This window comes from Hypanus sabinus, chromosome 12 (genome assembly GCF_030144855.1).
Source record: "Hypanus sabinus isolate sHypSab1 chromosome 12, sHypSab1.hap1, whole genome shotgun sequence".
Taxonomy (NCBI): Eukaryota; Metazoa; Chordata; class Chondrichthyes; order Myliobatiformes; family Dasyatidae; genus Hypanus; species Hypanus sabinus.
Genome location: NC_082717.1, coordinates 40,346,122 through 40,367,600, shown reverse-complemented (window position 1 = coordinate 40,367,600; position 21,479 = coordinate 40,346,122). Strand labels below are relative to the sequence as shown.

Here is a 21,479-nt window from a genome sequence, read left to right as displayed (position 1 = left end):
GGAAGATGTTGGAGTTGATTATTAAGGATTCTTTAAGGTTTCAGGATACTTGGAGGCACATGATAAAACAGGCCAAAGTCAGCATGGTTTCCTTAAGGGGAAATCTTGTCCCACAAAGCTGTTGGAATTCTTTGAGGACATAACAGGGAGAATCAGTGGAAGTTGGTAAACATATAGTATATCAGGCTTTTCTATCTTTTACCCAATGAGATAGGGGAGAAGGGAGAATGTCTAGGGTGTGTGGGGTCTTTGATGATGCTGGAAGTTTTTCTGATGCACCAAGAAGTCCAGACAAAGTCCATGGGGTGGGGGGGGGGGGGCTGATTTCCATGACTTGCTGAGCTATGTCCAAAACTCTCTGCAATTTTTATGGTTATAAGCAGAGCAGTTGCCATTCCGAGCTGTGATGCATTTAGATAGGATGCTTCCTGTGGTTTTATTGATTTAAAAAAAAATGGTAAAGGTGAATGGGGACACACCGGATTCCCTTAGCCCATGAGGAAGTTGAGGTATTGCTGAGCCGTCTTTGTCATGGCATCTACATGGTTGGACTGGTGATGTCCATTTAGAGGAACTTGAGGCCCTCAACCCTCTCAGTTAATGTAGACTAGAGCATATGCACTGCCTTTCTTCCTGAAGTCAATGACCAGCTCTTTTGTTTTGCTGATATTGAGGAAAAGGTTGTGATGACACTATGTCATGAGACTCTGTCTCCTTCCAAAACTCTAACTCATCGGTATTTGAGAAACAGCCCACTACTCTGGTAACATCCACAAACTCGTAGATCAGGGGTTCCTAACCTGGGGGTCCATGGACCCCTTGCTTAGTGGCATAAAAAACCTTGGGCACCCCTGTTGTAGATGAAGTTAGACAGAACCTGGTTATGAGTATACAAGGAGTAGTTTTTAGATGGGTTGGGCACTGGTAAGTGCGAAATGCCGTGTCTGGTCCAAATTTCAGGTGTGGAGAGCTTGTACTGTCATTTATCTATCACTGATCTAATTGGTGCATGGAATGGATGTGCAGTGTGGCTGCCAGCAGATAAATTTTGACAGCCCCTAGAATAGCCTGAGTTAAAGTAATTTACAAAGCTGTGGAAGGGTTGCAGAGGAGATTGGAAGTATGCAGGAAGTAGTTTAGTTCAGAGTAGACCAATTTGTGATATATGCAAATAATCTGGATGTGAGTGAAGGATGCCTGATTAGTAAGAAAGTATGCAGTAAATGGTTGATGAGCGGAGGGTCTTTGCGGTTCAAGTCAATATCTCCCTGACTAATAGTTAGGGCAATGAAGGCACGCAGGAAGCTTGCCATTGTAGGTTTGAACAGAAAATATACAAGTTCAAATTTCCGTTGCAACTTTACAAAATGCTGATTGGCCACATTTGCAGTTCCAGTTGCGTCACAAGAGGAAGGATGAGAGTGTGCAGGAGAGATTGATCAGGAAGTTGCCTGGATTGGGAGAGATTGGCTGGTTTGGTCTTGCTTTTCCTGCAGAGAGAGACAAAAATAGAAGAGTAGGAGTCAGAATCTTTTCCCATGTTGGAGCTATCAAAAATAAGAGGATATAGGTTTAAGATAAAAGGAACAAGTCTAAGCAGATTTCTGTTTTTTTTTTAACACCGTGGATGATATCTGGAACCTGCTGCCAGAGGAGATAGTTGCCAGATACAATTATTATTTTAAGAGGACGTTAGATACACACTTAAGCAATGAAATAGACAGATATAGACCCAGTGCTGGTGTGGATGCCTGATTGAAGTGGTGGAGCTGGGCCCAAAAGTGAAAAATGAACCAATATTTGGATGATTTAAGCAATGAGCCAAATTAAAGAGATCAAGGCCAAGGGTGTAGGATGATCTGGTGTTCAGCTCACTCCTCTGTGAGGTTTATTTGCTGCAGTGCTGAACTGTCTGCAGCTCTGGCCTGCAACCATCAGTACTCGCTAGAACACTGAACTGGCTCTGCGGTTGTGGATTAATACTGGGCACTCTGCGATTCGTATTCTGTGTTATTTATTTACTCTTTTATTGCTTGCACAATTTGTTCCTTTTTTCCCACATTGGGAGTTTGACGATCTTTGTGTGCTTTTTTTTTAATATGAACAGTTCAATTGTGTTTCCTTGTTCCGTGGCTGCCCGCAAGGAGATGAATCTCAAGGTTGTATGTTGTATACATACTTTGATAATAAATGTACTGTACTTTGAACCCACATACATTGCTGGAAATTTTACAATAGGCAATTAATCTAGCAACCAACATTTCTTTGTCCTTGAGATATGGGAGGAAACTCTGCATCTGGGCAAACTGTACATGATCACAACCTAATGTACAAGTTCCACATGAATGGGACCAGATGCAGAAATTGCTTACTCAAGCTGTTTGCCAGTAATTCTGCTGGAGGTTTGATCCTGTTGGAATAGGGATCCTGGAGCACCGAACCATGCCATCTGATTTGATGATATTTCGGGGGACACTTTGGACTGCCAGAACCATAGTTAACAAAGCTGAGCTGTTGACAAATTTTACATTCCAACTCTATTTGTGCCTTAATAGATTCCTGATATTTGGCAGCAGTGAGAAGAGGTTTTCTTGGCCATGAACCTGACTTTGAACTCTTTTGATATTTTGAATGTCTTTGTGGTGATGTGTTTCTGGTGTCATATCTGCATCTATTGGCTGAATGCTTGTATCTCTCACAACCAATAAATCATATTCTCAAGATATAATTTTTTTACTAATTTTGGAGCTCTTTATAAAATTATCAAATTCATTGCATCTACTGAGTGCAAAGTGGAACTCAGTCAAATTTTCATAGATTTTTTTTCATTTATCAATTGCAATTTTGGATGATTGCAGAAGCTTTGGAGAAATTGTGGTGAATGATGAGAAGGACCACCTAACAACACTCGGATAGCGATGCCTTGTTGGGATAGGTTTGGTCTAATTTTCAAGCAGGCCAAACTCACTCACAGGTCTCATTTCAGTGTCATTATCCTTTCTCCGGTTGTCCAATTTAGATAACAAAAATCATTGTCTCAGCTTTTGCATCCATTAGGGCCTAGATTTTGCACGAATTAAAACTTAGTGGCACTCCATTATGCTGTTCAATGCAGTGGATGCATTGTGGCTGGAGAAGTGGCAGAACCTACAACCACAGTAATCCTGGGAAGAATGGGAAAGAACAGCAGCGTGGCTTCAGTCTCCACACCAAGACTACACAGGGAGGCAGTAGAAGTGGGTAGCTATGGAACTTAATGCCAAATGTCTAGCCCCTGAGGACTGGGGCTTGTTTGAAAGCAATTGTCAATTCTCTATCCCTAATCACTTAGCTATAAAGACCTCTCTTAATCTGGAATTTGGGTGGTGGAGTGGAGATCCGTCTTTAGCAAAGAAGGTGTGAGGTGCTCTTTCACTCTTCTGGCCTACAGTTGGGCAAGGTGTAGCACTTGCTTAGCCCCCTGATCAGGGTCACGTGAAGCTATGGAAGCAGGTGGCGGAGGGTCATATGAGCAGCTTGTGCATATTGCAAGTCCTGGTTATGTGACCACTGATGCCAGGCATTCAGTCTCTGAAAAGTATTGGTAATGTAAAGACACTGCCCAGAAGAGGGCAATGGCAAATCCCTTCTGTAGAAAAAATTGCCAAGAGCAATCATGGTCATAGAAAGACCATGATTGCCCACGTCTAATGACATGTCACATAGCAAAGGAAGCAGGAATTGGATCTTTTACTGCACCAGCAAGCACTTGGCAGAGAAGTAATTATCACAAATTGCACATGTTGCCAGCAATACAACTTAGATGAGCTCTCCACTCAAATAATTTTATATAATATTTAGTGACCCATATTCATATCTGTTGTGAAACAATGTTGTTTATGACTTCAGTCAGCAGTAACAAGTTAGAGTGAAGGCAGGAATGCCGGCTCTTGGGAATGGCAGCTATTCATGGAGTGCATAAGCGCTATCCTGGCACAGGAAGACAACATCCTCTCACTCCACCCACAGTTCCTTATTATTGCATGCCAGCCAGCCTAGCCTGCTGCTGCCCACGCTGAGAAGATGTTAGATGCTGTGGGCCTCTGCAGTCAGGTCCTCGTGCACAAGGTTATTGGATGGAAGTTGTCCACAGTCTCCTCCGCAGAAAGTTAATTATCAGCTCCACTGCTGCCTTTGAGAAAGGACAGTGCAGAAGCTGAGCGTACGCTCAATTGTGTATATCTGAGGGGGTCTTAGTTGGAGCAATAAACAAAATGCCGGCATTTGTTTCCAATTGATTATTGCTATGCCTGCTGAGCATCTGTCCTATGAGTCGTCGGTGCCTAAATCACATTGGTGCCCAAGTAGTGTGTAGGGAAAGCCAAATTTACAAACTACTTCTAGGACCAGATAATTTTTAGTTAAATGTTTAAGTATTATTTACCCTATTGCCTCCTTGCTCCCCCATGTTTTGTATCTATGCTTCTTCACTCACTGCCTTCATAATGTTCCTTTCCACTTGGCATATCCCAGTTACGTACAGTGATGGAACCATGCCCACTAAGAATGTACACTAGTGTACGCAGCATCAGTCCTGTGGCTGCCCATATTGTATCAGCTTTGCAGTGTGCATTCGTGCAGTACACCTGGTTTTGGAGCTTGATTTGGACCTGATTATCAATATTGGGCCCAGAAGATTGGACCTGGATCTGGTCAACTTACCTTGGGTCTCAGCTCTGGTCTCCAGTTATCTGGTCTTTGTTGGGCCCTGATACTATGGTCTGTCATGATCTTGTATTGATTGGGCAAAAGGGGATCAAGTCTCACCTGGGATTTTCAGTTGCAATGTATAAAATGTTCCTGGTGGTCTCCATTTGCTTTCTCTGGTGATATCATTGGTTGCTCCTTTTATAGAATACAGCCATCAAGGATTGTTGATTAACCTATTGGCAGGGTGGCTACTTCTGTCAGTGGCTGGAGAGGAATGAAGTGGGGCTGCAAAGGTCGTGAGTCTGGACAAGATGGATCCATTCCATGGGCAGTAAATGCTGTGTGTTTTGACAATGTGCCAGTATCTTCTTCAACATGACACCAACTGTGACTTCTGTCCGAAGTGTGTACATATGCCATAAATGTCACATTTTTGACTCTCAAAAGCTCCCAGTAAACAAGCACTGTCTGAATCTATTTCTTCTTCCAAATCTGTTCTGACTACTTTGAAAGGGTTGAAATCTGGGAAGAGTAAATTGCATCCAAATACAACAGCTTGGTAAATTTTAATAATGTTTGTGAAATAAGTCGATTTATGTGAGAAAGTGGGATTGAAAGTGATATATGACAACACACAATGTTAATCTGTTGCTGAAGTGTGAGCCTGATGTAATGACTTTGATCAAATAGATTCAGGATGTAAATTTCAATGAAGAGCATCACACAAAATCTAAGCTAAGGGCTTGCTGTGTTGTCAGTGTGCTTAAACGAGGTGCAGCAGCAGTTCATTGCAATACATGATAACGTGGAAAGGAAACAAATAAGTACATTAATTACAGTAAGTATATACATGTATATTGAATAGATTAGAAATAGTGCAAAAACAGAAATAATAAAAAAAGTGCCCATGGGTTCAATGTCCATTTAGGAATCCAGTGTTCTGGCAGAGGGGAAGAAGCTGTTCCTGAATTGCTGAGTGTGTGCCTTCAGGCTTCTGTACCTCCTTTCTAATAGTAACAATGAGATGAGGGCATGCCCTGAGTGATAGGGGTCCTTAATTATGGATGGTCACCTTTCTGAGGCACCGTGCCTTGAAGATAACATGAATACTATGGAGGCTAGTACCCAAGATGGAGCTCACTTTTTGTACAACTTTCTGTAGCTTCTTTCAGTCCTATGCAGAAGCCACTCCATACCAGACAATGATGCTATCCATGGTACATTTATAGAAGTTCTTGAGTGTTTTAGTTGACAACTCATATCTCTTCAAACTCCTAGTAAAGTAGAGCCACTCTCTTTCTTTCTTTACGGCTGCATTGATATGTTGCCACCAGGTTAGTTCCTCAAAGAGCTTGATACCCGGAACCTGAAATTGCTCCCTCTCCCACTTCCGAATCTTCTCTAAGGATCGGTTCGTGTTCCCTCATCCTACCCTTTCTGAAGTCCACAATCAGCTCTTCTGTCTTACTGAAATTGAGTGCCAGGTTGTTGCTGTGACACCACTCCACTAGTTGGTATATCTCGCTCCTGTATGCCCTCTCATCACCATCTGAGATTCTGCCAACAATGGTTACATCATCAGCAAATTTATAGATGGTATTTAAGATGTACCTAGCCACACAGTCATGGGTATAGAGAGAGTAGAGCAGTGGGCTAAGCAAACACCCCTGAGGTACACCACTGTTAATTGTCAGTGAGGAGGAGATATTATCACCAATCCACACAGATTGTGGTCTTCTGGTTAGGAAGTCGAGGATCCAGTTGCAGAGGGAGGCACAGAGGCCCAGATTCTGTAGCTTATCGATCAGGACTATGGGAATGATAGTGTTAACCACTGAACTATAGTCATCCTGAGTTGTCCAGGTGATCTAAGGCTGTGTGAGGAGCCATTGAGATTGTGCCTGCTGTAGAACCTATTGTGGCGATAGGCAAAGTGCAGTGGGTCCAGGTCCTTGCTGAGGCAGGAGTTCATTCTAGCCATGACCAACCTCTCAAAGCACTTCATCACTGTAGATGTGAGCGCTGCTGGGCAATTGTCATTAAGGCAGTTCACACTACACTTATAAGGCACTTGTATAAGTGTTGCTTTTTTTGAAGCACGTGGGAACTTCCAACTGTAGCAGTGAGAGATTGAAAATGTCTTTGAATACTCCCATCAGTTGGTTGGCCCAAGTCTTCAGAGCCTCACCAGATACCCTATTGGGGCCTGCTGCCATGCAAAGATTCATCCTCCTTAGAGACAGCCTAACATTGGCCTCCGAGACGGAGATCTCATGGTCACTGGGTACAGCAGGGATCTTCACAGCTGTAGCTACGTTCTCTCTTTCCAAGTGGGCATAAAAGGCATTGAGCTCATCTGGTTGAGAAGCATCACTGCCTTTCATGCTATTGAGTTTTGCTTTGTAGGAAGTAATGTCTTGCAGAACCTGCCAGAGTTGTCTTGCGTCTGATGTTGCCTCCAACCTCACTCAGAAAATTAATGATGTTTCTCAAACTGGAGTATTGCTCTTTTTAAGTGCAGATTTTTATTTAGTAAAGTCAATAAGCTTATACATGTTGTTTCAATGGAATATTGAGCATGGCTGCTCAGTATGTATGGAATCTTTTACCATTGTTATACCATGTGAAGCAACACCAACACACACAAAATGCTGGTGGAATACAGCAGGCCAGGCAGCATCTATAAGAAGAATGGGAATGGAACATGGAATTAAAATGTGGGAGATTCTGCTTTCTCTGACAAACAGAGCGTAGGTGTTCAGCGAAACGGTCTCCCAGTCTGAGTCGGGTCTCACCAATATATAAAAGGCCGCACCGGGAGCACCGGACACAGTATACCACACCATCCAACTCACAGGTGAAGTATTGCCTCACCTGGAAGGACTGTCTGGGGCCCTGAATGGTGGTGAGGGAGGAAGTGTAAGGGCAGGTGTAGCACTTGTTCCGCTTACAAGGCTAAGTGCCAGGAGGGAGATCAGTGGAAAGTGGGGGGGGGGGGGGGGGGAACAGAACGAATGGACAAGGGAATCGCGTAGGGAGCGATCCCTGCAGAAAGCAGAAGTGGGGGGGGGGGGGGGAGGGAAAGATGTACTTGGTAGTGGGATCACCACCTGTAATTAAAAGTGTAATAACTGTGTGTATTGAGGGAAGTTTCCAAAGGTGGACATTTGCTCACAATGCACTGTGTATGGGAAAACCTTTTGTATGTTTTTATTGTTCCTAAATAAAATATTCCAATTTCTTGAGAATTTACTGATATAGATGCTAACTGAGTATCTTTAAATGTAGGTCAGAGATTAATGAGGCATTGTGTTTTTATTTTCTTTTTATTGTTGTTGCTGTTAATTTGGGTTTCTAAATTCCCTAACTGTCAAAGGGTCATCAGGACAGCTTGGGAGTGAGGCTTCAAGATCCACTTCATGTGCCTCTCATGCCTGATGCAGGGCCTCGGCCCAAAACATTGACTCTTTCTGACACCGCTTGATTCTTCCAACAATTTCTATTTGTTCTGGAATCTAGCATCTGCAGTCTCTTGTACCTCCAACTGCTCTAAAGCTGTTGTGCGGTTACCAGAATATTGGAAATCAAATTTTTGATATCCACCATTTTCTATGTTCCTTCTTTAACTTCCTGCTGTTGCTGTGTGTGTGTGAGTGTGTGTCCATTTCCAACAAATGATTCCATTTATTTATCAATCGTGTGAATAGTACATTGTAAAACCTATTTAATATGTTTAAATTTTTCCCTTCTTCTTTGTTCAAACACATGACTTTCCTTTCCCATATTAAACTTAAATATCAAAGTTCCATTTTTTGTCCTTTATTTCCCTGTTGGTTTATAACTGTAAATTTGCTTATAAAAGCTATCTTTTGTTTGCAGCTCTCTTGTATGCAACCATATTTGGTAACGTGACAACGATCTTCCAACAAATGTATGCTAACAGCAACAGATACCACGAGATGTTGAACTGCGTCCGAGACTTTTTGAAGCTTTATCAGGTGCCCAAAGGCTTGAGTGAACGTGTCATGGACTACATTGTTTCGACTTGGTCAATGTCAAAAGGAATTGATACTGAAAAGGTATAAAAAGTAAAAAAAAAAGAGCAAAAGAAAAGCAGAAGTTTTATTGCTTTATAATATCTTTTGATAAAAATTGGTGTCATCACTACTTAGTTTATATTTTTATAGACAGCAAAATGTATTAATGCAAAGGGCTATCCTCTCAGCTGTGGACACATTCTATTGCCAACTTACGAATCTCCCATCTTTTAGGTCTCCAAACCAAATGCAATATCCTTTAGGTACCTGTTCTGACTGACACACTCCAAATCTTAATTCCTTGCTTCCTGCTGGGCATTGCATCCTTGCAACCACCTATCATGAATCGCCAAGTTGTAATTTCTCTCCTACTCAGCTGGATCTCTGCTTGCAGCAGCCTCCTATCTGATTAGAATCCTTAAAGTGAAAAGAGATTACTGATTTGAGTATAAGAAAGGAAATATTCTCCAGAGCCATATAAAAAAAAAAGTGGTAGATCTTAATTTTGTGAAATAATCTAAAATGGTCATGGAAGGTAATTTATAACTTTTCCCAATTATGCAGCTCACGAGACAACAGGACAAAGAAAACCTTCAGATATTCAACATAATCAGAATCAGAATCGAGCTTTAATCGCCAAGTACCTGTGCACATACAAGGAATTTACTTCCGGCAGATGTTGTCTCTCTGCTCATAACAATAATAATGATAAATATAAATGAAAATATAGATTATACATACAGGTAGTGCAATCCAAGTAATAGTTAGCCAACAGTTAACCGGCAGTTAACTGTTCAGCAAAGTGACTGCAGTAGGGAAAAAACTTCTCCAGTGCCTATTAGTTTTAGTCTGGAGGGATCTTAAGCGCCTACCAGACGGAAGCAGTTCAAACAGTCCGTGCGCAGGATGGAAGGAGTCCTTTATGATGTTCCCCGCCCTCTTCTTCAACCTGGAAGAGTACAGGTCCACAATAGAGGGCAGGGAGGCTCCAATGATGTGCTCGGCAGTCCTCACTGTGCGCTGTAGTCTGGTTCTATCCTGCTTGGTGGCGGCTCCAAACCACACAGTGATGGAGGTGCACAGGACAGACTCAATGACTGCAGTATAGAACTGCAGCAGCAATTCCTGAGGCAGACCATATTTCCTCAAGAGCCACAGGAAGTACATCCGCTGCTGGGCCTTCTTCAGGATGGAGCTGATGTTCTGCTCCCACTTCAGATATTGAGAGATGGTGGTTCCCAGGAACCTGAAGTTCTCCACGGTGGACACAGGGCTGCTGAGGACTGTGAGGGGGGACATAACGGGAGGATGTCTCCTGAAATCCACTATCATCTCCTTTGTCTTGAGCTTGTTCAGCTCCAGATTGTTCCGAATGCACCAGAGCGCCAGTTGGTCCACCTGCTGTTGATATGCAGACTCTTCACTGTTCTGGATGAGTCCGATGACGGTGGTGTCGTCTGCAAACTTCAAAAGCTTCACATAGGGGTTGGAGGAGGTGCAGTCATTGGTGTAGAGGGAGAACAGCAGTGGAGAGAGGACACACCCCTGGGGGGCGCCGGTGTTGGTGATTCGAGTATCCGAGGTGACCTGTATTACAAGAATACGAGGTTCCACCATTTTATGTGTAAACTATCACTCCAATAGCAATTGATTAAATCTTAAGCTATGCGCCTCCTTATGTACAGTTGAGGTACAGATCCAGCATTGCAAATTTTGTTTGCTAATGGTGACATTGATTTTGGTTGTATTTTCTTTCTAGAAAATACATCATGAATAAGTCACTATTGTTTTCAAATTTTGGATCTAACCCATAGGCTGAATGTAGATATGAGAGATTAAAAAAACAGCTCTGTCAATAATGGGAAGGATTGTTGGACCACAGAAATGCAGACCTAAGAAATGACACATGATCATCTTCCTCTGAACAGAAGAACCACAATTTTTAAGTGTAGACACTCCCAGGGTCGTGTAGGTTTTCAAGAAATTTCCATAACCTGAAGATTCCTTAAATCGGAAAAGCTGTTGGCTGAGACAGCTTCCAGCTGAGATTGCAGAAGTTGCACTGGGAAGTTCATTAGCAACAGTTTAATATGCATCTTAGTTAATTTTAGATCTCAATTTGCTCTTAATTAGAATTAGTTAATTAGTAAAGATCTGCATACATGCTGGGCCACAGAAGTTGCCAGACCAGAGAGTTTCAACTGAACTTAAGTTATGAATTACAAATTGATTTATTTGTCTTTGTTTTCCTATTTTAGGTTCTAGAAATATGTCCTAAGGATATGCGTGCAGACATTTGTGTTCACCTGAATCGTAAAGTGTTCAAAGAGCATCCTGCTTTTCGGCTCGCAAGTGATGGCTGTTTACGAGCTCTGGCAATGGAGTTTCAGACCATTCATAGTGCTCCAGGAGATTTAATATATCACGCAGGTGAAAGTGTTGACAACCTTTGCTTTGTGGTTTCTGGGTCCTTGGAAGTAATTCAAGATGACGAAGTTGTTGCTATCCTAGGTAAGACTTGAACATATGGTATTGATTAAGATTAATTTTTGTGGATGATAGACTAACATTAAACTATTTAGGAGTCAACCTGTTAGTAACTTGTTTGCTTTGAAGATTAATGATAGAATACATTATGAAAAATAAAACATCAAGAATATCTGAGAACTGTCAATTGGCTTTATTGCCAGTAAAACAGAATACATAATGCATCGATTAAATCTGCACTGAACAAAAATGGTTGTTGATAGAGTTCAGTCGGCCCTCCTTATCCGTGGGGGATTGGTTTCAGGACCCTCCGCGGATACCAAAAAATGAGGATGCTCAAGTCCCTTATTTAACCTGTCTCAGTGCAGTGGACTTTAGGACCCAGCAGAACTCCGGACCTTTTTTAACCGTCTCAGTGTGGTGGACATTAGGACCCAGTGGTACAGCTCTGAATCAGCAGTGCTTCTGTTCATGAAAATAATGATGATCATGATTGAAAATAAAGTGGAAGTAATAAAGCAATCAGAAAGTTGAAACACCATTAGTCATTGGAAAAGCATTAGGCTACAGTTGGTCAACGATCGGAACAATTTTAACGGAGCATGTGAAAGGCCCTGCCCCAATGAAAGCTACAATTATTACTAAGCAACACAGTGTTTTAATTATTGAAATACATACATTTCTTAAGTGTTTTATATGCATAGAATGATAAAATATATACTATACCAGATGTAACTGTTCCAATTTCAAATCCGACTTAAAGACGGACTCAGGAATGGTACTTGTTCATAACCCGGGGACTGCTTGTACTTTAAAATCATCTCTAGATTACTTATAATATCTAATACAATGTAAATAGTTGTTATACTGCACTGTTTAGGGAATAATGACAAGAAAAAATAGTCTGTACATGCTCAGACAACGAGTGCTGGAGAGAGAACTTCCGGTTTTCCTGATCCTCGGTTGGTTGAATCCGCGCATGTGGAACCCGCGGATAAGGGGAACCGACTAGTATTTTGTTTTGGTTCCAACAGTAAACGATTTTCTATTTTAAAAATAAAGTTGTGCTTGCGGTGGTTTGATGTAAGTAGGCTGGGAAGGTGGGAAGCAGATATTATAAAGCTAACAAAATGCTATTACATAGCACTTTTTATAACCTCAGTCTGTCTCTACGTCCTGTACAGCCATTTAAATACTTGTCACATTTCATAACTAGTAATGTAGAAAACATTACGTGATTTGGAACAGCACAAATATCCAACAGCAGATTTGCTAGAAGTGACTATTTTTCTGTTATAACAATGGCAAAGCTTACAAATATTGGCCAAACATAGTCATGAAGTCCTTTATTTTATAGAAACATATAGCGTATTGAATCCACGCTGAGCATTAGGCATCATTTATACTAATTCCATACTAATCCAGTTTTATTTTAGAGACACGGGACAACAGATGGAATCTGGAGCAGTAAGCAGTCTGCTGAAGGAGCTCAGCAAGTGGAACAACAGGAATTGTATTTTAACCCAAAAATTAACACGCATTGGAAAAACCCACAGAAGCTGTTTGACCCACTGGGTTACTCCAGCAGATTGTTTGTTACTTTAGTTTTATTCTCCTTACTCTGCCATCAATTCTCTCTGGATTCTAATCCTTCATCCAGTTTACTACCAATTGGTCTATGAACCTGAATGATTTTGGGTAGTGGGTGGAAATCCATGAGGTCATTGGGAAAAAGTGCAAAATTCCACCTCAGGCAACACTGAATGATTGAAATGTGGTTGCTGGAGTTGGGAGGCAAAGCTTCACCAACTGGGTCTTTTGTGTTGTCTTGAGTTGCACTTTAAAGTGCATGCACACATAGATATGCACATGACTCTATGAACTCATTCACTTCAGATTTACTTTTAAATTTTGTATTTCAAAATGATTATCTTGTAGCGGTGTGCTACAAGCAGCGCTAAAATTACGACACGGAGTCGGTAACTGCAGTCGAAGGAAAAACTTTATTCGAAAACTTCAGCCTCACTTTTAAGCCTCTGTCAACCGGCCCCCCATGGCGAAGAGGCTCCAAAGCTCTGTGCTCGCAAACCCCCGTAGGCTATCTAATTGTGAGTCGGTTCGCATACGCTAGGAAATGAGCCGCCACATAACCCCCCCCCAGAACCGGCGATACACCCCCCAATGTCCACAGCCTGGGCCAGAACCTGCTTGGGAGGTCGGCCTCTGCGCCGAGGCGCCGGAAACTCGGCCGGTTGCGCCAGGTCCACATGGGCCGGCTTGAGGCGGTCCACCGTGAAAACCTCCTCCTTCCCCCCAACGTCCAGCACGAACGTGGACCCGTTGTTCCGGAGCACCGTAAACGGCCCCTCGTATGGCCGCTGCAGCGGTGGCCGATGCCCGCCCCTTCGTACAAACACAAACTTACAGTTCCGTAGGTCTTTGGGTACGCAGGTCGGGTGCCGCCCATGCTGTGAAGTGGGTATGGGGGCCAGGTTACCGAGCTTCTCGCGAAGTCTGCCCAGGACTGCAGCGGGTTCTTCCTCTTGCCCCCTCGGGGCTGGTAGGAACTCCCCGGGGACGGCCAGGGGCGCGCCGTATACCAACTCAGCCGACGAGGCGTGCAGGTCGTCCTTGGGCGCTGTGCGGATGCCGAGAAGGACCCAGGGAAGCTCGTCCGCCCAGTTGGCTCCTCGCAGGCGGGCCATGAGGGCCGACTTCAGGTGACGGTGGAAACGCTCCACTAGCCCGTTCGACTGTGGGTGGTAGGCAGTGGTGTGGTGCAGCTGAGTCCCCAAAAGGCTGGCCATAGCTGACCACAGGCTGGAGGTGAACTGGGCGCCTCTGTCGGAGGTAATGTGGGCTGGTACACCAAAGCGGGATATCCAGGTGGCGATCAGGGCTCGGGCGCAAGATTCGGAGGTGGTGTCGGTGAGCGGGACCGCCTCCGGCCATCTTGTGAACCGGTCCACGATAGTCAGGAGGTAACGCGCTCCGCGCGACACTGGCAGGGGGCCCACGATATCCACATGAATGTGGTCGAAACGCCGGTGGGTGGGATGGAACTGCTGCGGTGGGGCTTTGGTGTGCCGCTGAACCTTGGCCGTCTGGCAGTGCATGCACGTCCTGGCCCATTCACTGACCTGTTTGCGGAGTCCGTGCCAAACGAACCTGCTGGAAACCATCCGGACAGTTGTCCGGATGGAGGGATGCGCCAAGTTATGAATGGAGTCGAAAACACGTCGCCGCCAGGCTGCGGGGACGACCGGACGGGGCTGGTTGGTGGCGACGTCACAGAGTAGGGTCCTCTCACCTGGGCCCACGGGGAGGTCCTGGAGCTGCAAACCAGAGACTGCAGTCCTGTAACTCGGAATCTCCTCATCTACCTGCTGTGCCTCTGCCAGTGCCTCAAAGTCTACCCCTTGGGAAAGGGAAGGAATGTTAAGGCGAGAGAGCGCATCCGCCACGACATTGTCCTTACCCGAGACGTGCCGGACATCCGTTGTGTATTCAGAGATGTAGGACAGGTGGCGTTGCTGGCGGGATGACCAGGGGTCGGATGCTTTCGTAAACGCAAAGGTAAGCGGTTTGTGGTCCGTGAACGCGGTGAAGGGCCGACCTTCTAGGAAGTACCTGAAATGCCGGATTGCCAGGTAGAGCGCCAACAGTTCCCGGTCAAAAGCACTGTACTTGAGCTCGGGTGGCCGCAGGTGTTTGCTGAAAAACGCCAGGGGTTGCCAGCGACCTGCGATGAGCTGCTCCAGCACCCCACCGACTGCCGTGTTTGATGCGTCCACTGTGAGGGCGGTAGGGGTGTCCATTCTGGGATGTACTAGCATTGCGGCGTCAGCCAAAGCTTCCTTCGTTTGAACGAAAGCGGCGGCGGACTCCTCGTCCCAGGTAATGTCCTTGCTCGGACCCGACATCAGGGCGAACAGGGGGCGCATGATCCGGGCAGCTGAAGGGAGGAAGCGGCGGTAGAAATTGACCATACCTACGAATTCCTGAAGGCCTTTGACCGTGGTGGGTCGGGGGAAGTGGCGGACCGCATCTACCTTAGCGGGCAGAGGGGTTGCCCCGTCTTTAGTAATCCTGTGGCCCAGGAAGTCAATGGTATCAAGTCCGAACTGGCATTTGGCAGGGTTGATTGTAAGACCGTACTCACTCAGTCGGGCGCAGAGTTGACGGAGGTGGGACAGATGCTCCTGACGACTGCCGCTGGCTATGAGGATGTCATCCAAATAGATGAACGCGAAGTCCAGGTCCCGTCCCACCGCGTCCATTAACCGCTGGAACGTCTGTGCGGCATTCTTCAGGCCGAACGGCATGCGGAGGAACTCGAAGAGGCCAAACGGGGTGATGAGAGCCGTCTTGGGGACGTCGTCAGGATGCATCGGGATTTGATGGTACCCTCGGACAAGGTCGACCTTGGAGAAGATCCGGGTGCCGTGCAGGTTTGCCGCAAAGTCCTGAATGTGCGGCACAGGGTAGCGGTCCGGTGTTTTAGCCTCGTTCAGCCTGCGGTAGTCGCCGCACGGTCTCCAGCCCCCCGTCGCTTTGGGCACCATGTGCAGGGGGGAAGCCCAGGGGCTGTCGGACCGCCGGATGATCCCCAATTCCTCCATTCTCTGGAACTCCTCCTTCGCCAGTCGGAGCTTGTCTGGGGGAAGCCGCCGAGCATGGGCATGGAGGGGTGGTCCCTGTGTCGGGATGTGGTGCTGTACGCCGTGCCTGGGCATGGCTGCTGTGAACTGCGGTGCCAGAACCGATGGGAACTCCGCCAGGACCCTGGTGAAGTCGTTGTCGGACAGCATGATGGAGCCGAGGTGAGGGGCTGGCAACTGGGCCGCGCCCAGGGAGAACGTCTGAAAGGTCTCGGCGTGTACCAGTCTCTTCCTGGGCAGGTCAACCAGCAGGCTGTGAGCTCGCAAAAAATCCGCACCCAGAAGCGGTTGGGCTACGGCGGCCAGTGTGAAGTCCCACGTGAACTGGCTGGGGCCGAACTGTAGCTGCACCTGACGGGTGCCATAGGTCCTTACTGTGCTGCCATTCACGGCCCTCAGGGGGGGACCCGGTGCCCTGCTGCGAGTGTCGTAACTTGTCGGAGGTAAAACGCTGACCTCAGCCCCAGTATCGACCAAAAAGCGGCGTCCCGACCTGCTATCCCACACATACAGGAGGCTATCCCGATGGCCAGCCGCCGTAGCCATCAGCGGCGGCTGGCCCTGGCGTTTCCCGGGAACTTGCAGGGTGGGCGACAACGGCGGGCTTCTGCGCCCCACCGCTGGTGGTAGAAGCACCAGTGTTCATTGGGCCGGGGGTTGGCAGGCTCTGCGGCCGGGCCTGGACTGGTTTGCTGCCGGGAGCGTGGCTGGGAGATCTGTGCGATGGACGCCCCGCTCACCTTTTTGGCGTTCCACAGCAAGTCCGCCCGGGCTGCCACCTTCCGGGGGTCACTGAAATCCGCGTCGGACAGCAGCAGGCGTATGTCCTCGGGCAGCTGCTCCAGGAATGCCTGCTCAAACATGAGGCCTGTGTGTCCCTCGGCCAGAGACAACATCTCGTTCATTAAAGCCGATGGAGGTCTGTCGCCCAAGCCATCCAGGTGCAGTAAACGGGCAGCCCGCTCGCGCCGTGAGAGTCCGAAAATCCTGAGGAGCAGGGCTTTGAATTCCGTGTACTTGCCGTCTGCCGGGGGCGACTGTACGAACTCCGCGACCTGGGCAGCTGTGTCCTGGTCGAGGGAGCCCACCACGTAGTAGTAGCGGGTGTCTTCTGAGGTGATCCGGCGAACGTGGAATTGGGCTTCGGCTTGCTGGAACCATAGGTCCGGGCGCTGTGTCCAGAAACCCGGCAGTGTCAACGAAACCGCATGAACAGAGGCGGCGTCGGTCATTTCTGGTCCAAAAATCGTTTGGACCGTCGGGGTCACCAATTGTAGCGGTGTGCTACAAGCAGCGCTAAAATTACGACACGGAGTCGGTAACTGCAGTCGAAGGAAAAACTTTATTCGAAAACTTCAGCCTCACTTTTAAGCCTCTGTCAACCGGCCCCCCATGGCGAAGAGGCTCCAAAGCTCTGTGCTCGCAAACCCCCGTAGGCTATCTAATTGTGAGTCGGTTCGCATACGCTAGGAAATGAGCCGCCACAATCTCCTGTTAGACGTTCAAGGTAAGATTCCTTAGCAACTGCTTTTAAATAAGATTAGTTGGAGCCTATATGCCCTAGATTGGTGGAACAATTGATTGGTTAGCACTGATTGTGATGCCATTCTTTATACTTCAATTAACTGAAAACGTTTTGCAATGCAGGTGCCAGTTTTCAAAATTTGTCAAAATTTTAGATGTCATACCGAATCTTTTCAAAGTTCTAAGGAAGTAGTGGTACTGCCATGCTTTCTTCGTATTTGCACTTGCGTGCTAGGCTTAAGTTCCTATGTATAAGCAACGTTTGACTGACTGCGCCATTTAAGGTTCCGATGTTGATTGAACTTCATTTATTTATCACATGTACACTGAAACAATGAAAGTCATTACGTGTGTTAACAACAAACACAACTGAGAGCAGCCCACGAGTGTCACAACACATACTGGTACCAAAATGCCCACAATGCTCAGCAGAATAACTCAAGTAGTAACACCAGAAAAAAAGACAACAGCACAAAAGCCCTTTTCCCACCCACCCATCCACTCACGCACACAAACAGGCCTCCAACCCCAGGTCAGGCCGCCCCCGGGCTCCTGACCTCCGGTCCTTGGCCCTGGACTCTGAGACATGCGGACCACAGTCCTCCAACTGCCCATCGCTGGCCTGAACTCGCAGACCGTGCGGTATGTAGTGGGAAAGCTTTTAATTTCCAGGGCAAGATATTCACCAAAATAGTTGTGCTGTTGTGTTTGCAGCAGAATGAATTGAGGGCAGGTTTGTGGCTTACCACAGTTGCTGGGAGAAATTGGAATAAAATGAGATGCTAGAATTATTTCAAAATGCACCAAGTATACAGAATCAACTGAGCAACTACATGTCTGGCAGATGAACTCACCAGGGATACCATGATGCTTCGTTGCACTAGTGCGTGACCCTGGCATTTGTCATTTTATTTCCTGTGGCTTTGAAGCTTCGTATAGTCCTGGATGTGTACACTTCAGGGTCATTCCAACCTTGAAGAGGGTGGCATTAGTGATTCTGGTCAACAGAAATTCATTGCTGCATCAATGATGTGACAACCGGGCTTGAAAATATTCAAGAAAATATTCGCTTTCTTCAAGGAGGCAGTGTTGTCAGAACACCGAGCTTTACGGTGGAATGTCTGCCTTTCCACATGTGGGACAAAGTTTATCTACATGTGCTTACAGCTTTTGAATACTTCACATCTAAAACTCTGTGGTAATATCAGAAGAAGTGTCCTCTGTTCATTTGACATTTTGCTGGTGTGCGGTAACAAGCAAAGGAGCTTTCCTGGCATTTGCAATAATGCTTTTATCCTATACCTGTCCTTGATTTTTACCTAACTAACCCTCCTCCCGTCTCCTCCAGTGTGTTCTTCAGTCAGACTTATGTTTGGATAAGTGGATCTGTTAAGTGTGTGGTTCATGGTAAGTATTTATGGATCCAAGCAGGTGCAATGAATTATTAGTTTCCAACTTCAAACAGGCTGAGAAAGCTGTTGATATTCTGATGCTAAGGTCCACCAATTTGTTTTGTTGTGGAAATGACTCACCAGATTTCCCATAGCTTGCAGCGTGTTCCGTAATATTTTTGCTCCCCCAGAGAAGGCGTTTCTTCCAGCCACCTGAACACAGAGTCAGAAAGGTCAGCAAAACATATTGAAGATTCATAGGAATGTTGAAAGATTCCTGCTGCTTGCAATCTAACATGCTGCCTGCACCCTTTGGAAGAGTGACACCAAGTTCAACATTAGTGTGACTATAGTACTCAACACCAGGCATATCGAACCATCAGCCTGAGTCAGCTCTGCCCCAATTCCCAATGGTGTGTTTTTATTTGAGACAAGCAAGCTCAAAGACTAAATTTCCTAATTAAGCAAAGCTCATACCCTGTTCTGAGTGCTTACTTGCCTAACCTGGTGATATTTCAGATGTTAAATGGCTGAGTTTACATATGGAGGCATTTGAGATGGAACAGTGGATGATCTTGAGACCTGTGGTTTTCAGAGTACTGCAGTCGTCAGCATTTTAGATATGGCAGTTTAACCCGGTTGAAATCAATGTGTCTGCTCACTCACTCAGAATGGGTGTGCTGTCCTCATGTGACTACAGTCATTTGTATGAGGTAGTTTCTTTGTAATGCTAGTACTTTGCATGAGAATGGAGTACAAGTGTTCAATTGTTTGCATTATCCTATCCATTTACCATAGTTTTACGAGTTGGAAAAGATATCCTCATTTAGAACCACTGTGGCAACAGTCTGAGATTCCATCTTCAGTATTGAGGTTCCTGCTGCATATTGTGGTTAAAAGTACTCACAACTTCTTCACATTGATTCTGTTGTTTCTACGTATTTCATGATGACCCCAAACATGTTAGAAGTGGGATCCTACATGCTGACATGGAGTGCCAATTAGAAAGTAGACTGAGAAATTGTTAGTATACAACCATAATTTACTCAAGGCTGACATCTGTGTCACTGCAGGAGAACTGAGACTCTCACTGTTCATTCTACAGCCCCTGTGCCTGCTTGATGTTAAATACGGGCCTTTCATTCAACAAATGCCTGCTAAGATAAGCACAGTGCCCAAGAGGAAATTGCTTCATTGTCCTGTGCAGTAAGTGGATTAGTTATTTGTGATAAGGCTGGAAGAGACCAGTGGCAATTCAAAAGCACACTCAAGAAAAAGTTCTATGAGAAATGAAAGAAATTATAAGATAGCCAAAACAAGGAAGTATCACATATCATAGATCAGTGAGAATCTTGGTTCAAATGTTGCCTCTAGAAGTCAAACGACTAGAGGCCTTGTGAGCTTCCTGGTATTGTGTGTTGTTTTTGTCTGCATAAATAAAGGAATTTTTACAATGTGTCAAGTGAAAAGGTGTTGAAGCGACTTCTTAGCATAATTTGGATGGTGTAGAAAAGTGATCAGATGGAGGGCAAAATCTGTATGATAATTTTGAGGCTCATTGTGACTTAGAACTTGCAAGCCGACGCAGAAGAAAGCTTTGGCAGGAGTGGCAGACAGTAACTGGGATGGGAGAATGATGGAGTCTTGTTAATACTGGCACTACAGCGAAACAGAACAGCACAAATGTTAGGACTTTCAGCTTTAAGCCAGGCCAGAAACACAATGCTCACTTGTTGTGTCATCTCTTACTGCTTATAGATATTTGCCTTGACACTTCTTTTCCCGTAGCTAAGAAGAACAGCTCCATAATGACATTTAGAACACTGAATGAAATACCTACGACCTTGTAGAAATTCTCCAACTACTATTTCTATATTTAGTTGTAAATAGAATTGCAATTCCTCTTTTAGAGACAAAAACTGCCTTCAAATAGTATTGCTCTGCTACCAGCTGCCACTGAACCATACTGACGCCTATTTTGTACCTGTACCAGAAATCATTTGAAATTCTCCATCTACACTTTAAACCTTCATTTGGCTGTTAAATTTTAAAATTTTATTTTCAAATGGATATAATTAAAATATTTTAAAGATTACTTTAATGGTAAATTTGTTATTTGTAAGGTGACCCTGCTTTTATTCTTGTGTGAAATAAGTAATCTTGGCATTTGAAATCTGACTAAAACACAAGCAAATAAATTAGGAGCAGGATTAGGCCTTTCAAGTCCACTCCAGCATTTAATTGGATTATTGACTGATTGTAACCTCAACTCTGCCTTCCTATCTGTATATGATCATCTTTTATTCTGTGGGCTATCAGGAGTCCTTCAGAGTATTCAAAGACTCTTTCTGCTGCCTTTGAGGAAGTGTTTTCCAAACTGTCTGAGTGTGGGTTGAAGAACACTCCTTCATTAATTTAAATAACCAGTTACTTTCCTCATGATTTTGTCCACACTGACAAGATGACTCAGAATTTTGTATACTTCAATCAAGCCTCCTATCAGTCTTCTAAGTTCTAGAGTGTATATAAGGAAAATCCAAAAAATCTACAAATGCTAAAATTCTAAAGCAAAAGCAGAAACTGCTGAAATACTTACAGGACAGGTAGCATTTGTGGAAAGAAAATCAGTTTAAAAGTTCAAGCCAAAGATGCTACATTGGAAATGGTAAAAAGAAAACTGGTCAAAGTTG

General features: G+C 45.1%; 1 protein-coding gene across 2 annotated transcripts in view; it reads left to right on the top strand.

The window, feature by feature from the left end:
* Positions 1–21,479, top strand: part of kcnh1a (potassium voltage-gated channel, subfamily H (eag-related), member 1a) — a 260,110-nt gene that overhangs the window by 86,840 nt on the left and 151,791 nt on the right. For both annotated transcript variants that reach the window (XM_059985791.1, XM_059985790.1), the window contains exons 8-9: positions 8,569–8,768; positions 10,985–11,237. In XM_059985791.1, the coding sequence (XP_059841774.1) occupies positions 8,569–8,768; positions 10,985–11,237 (453 nt within the window). The remainder of the gene's footprint in view (positions 1–8,568; positions 8,769–10,984; positions 11,238–21,479) is intronic.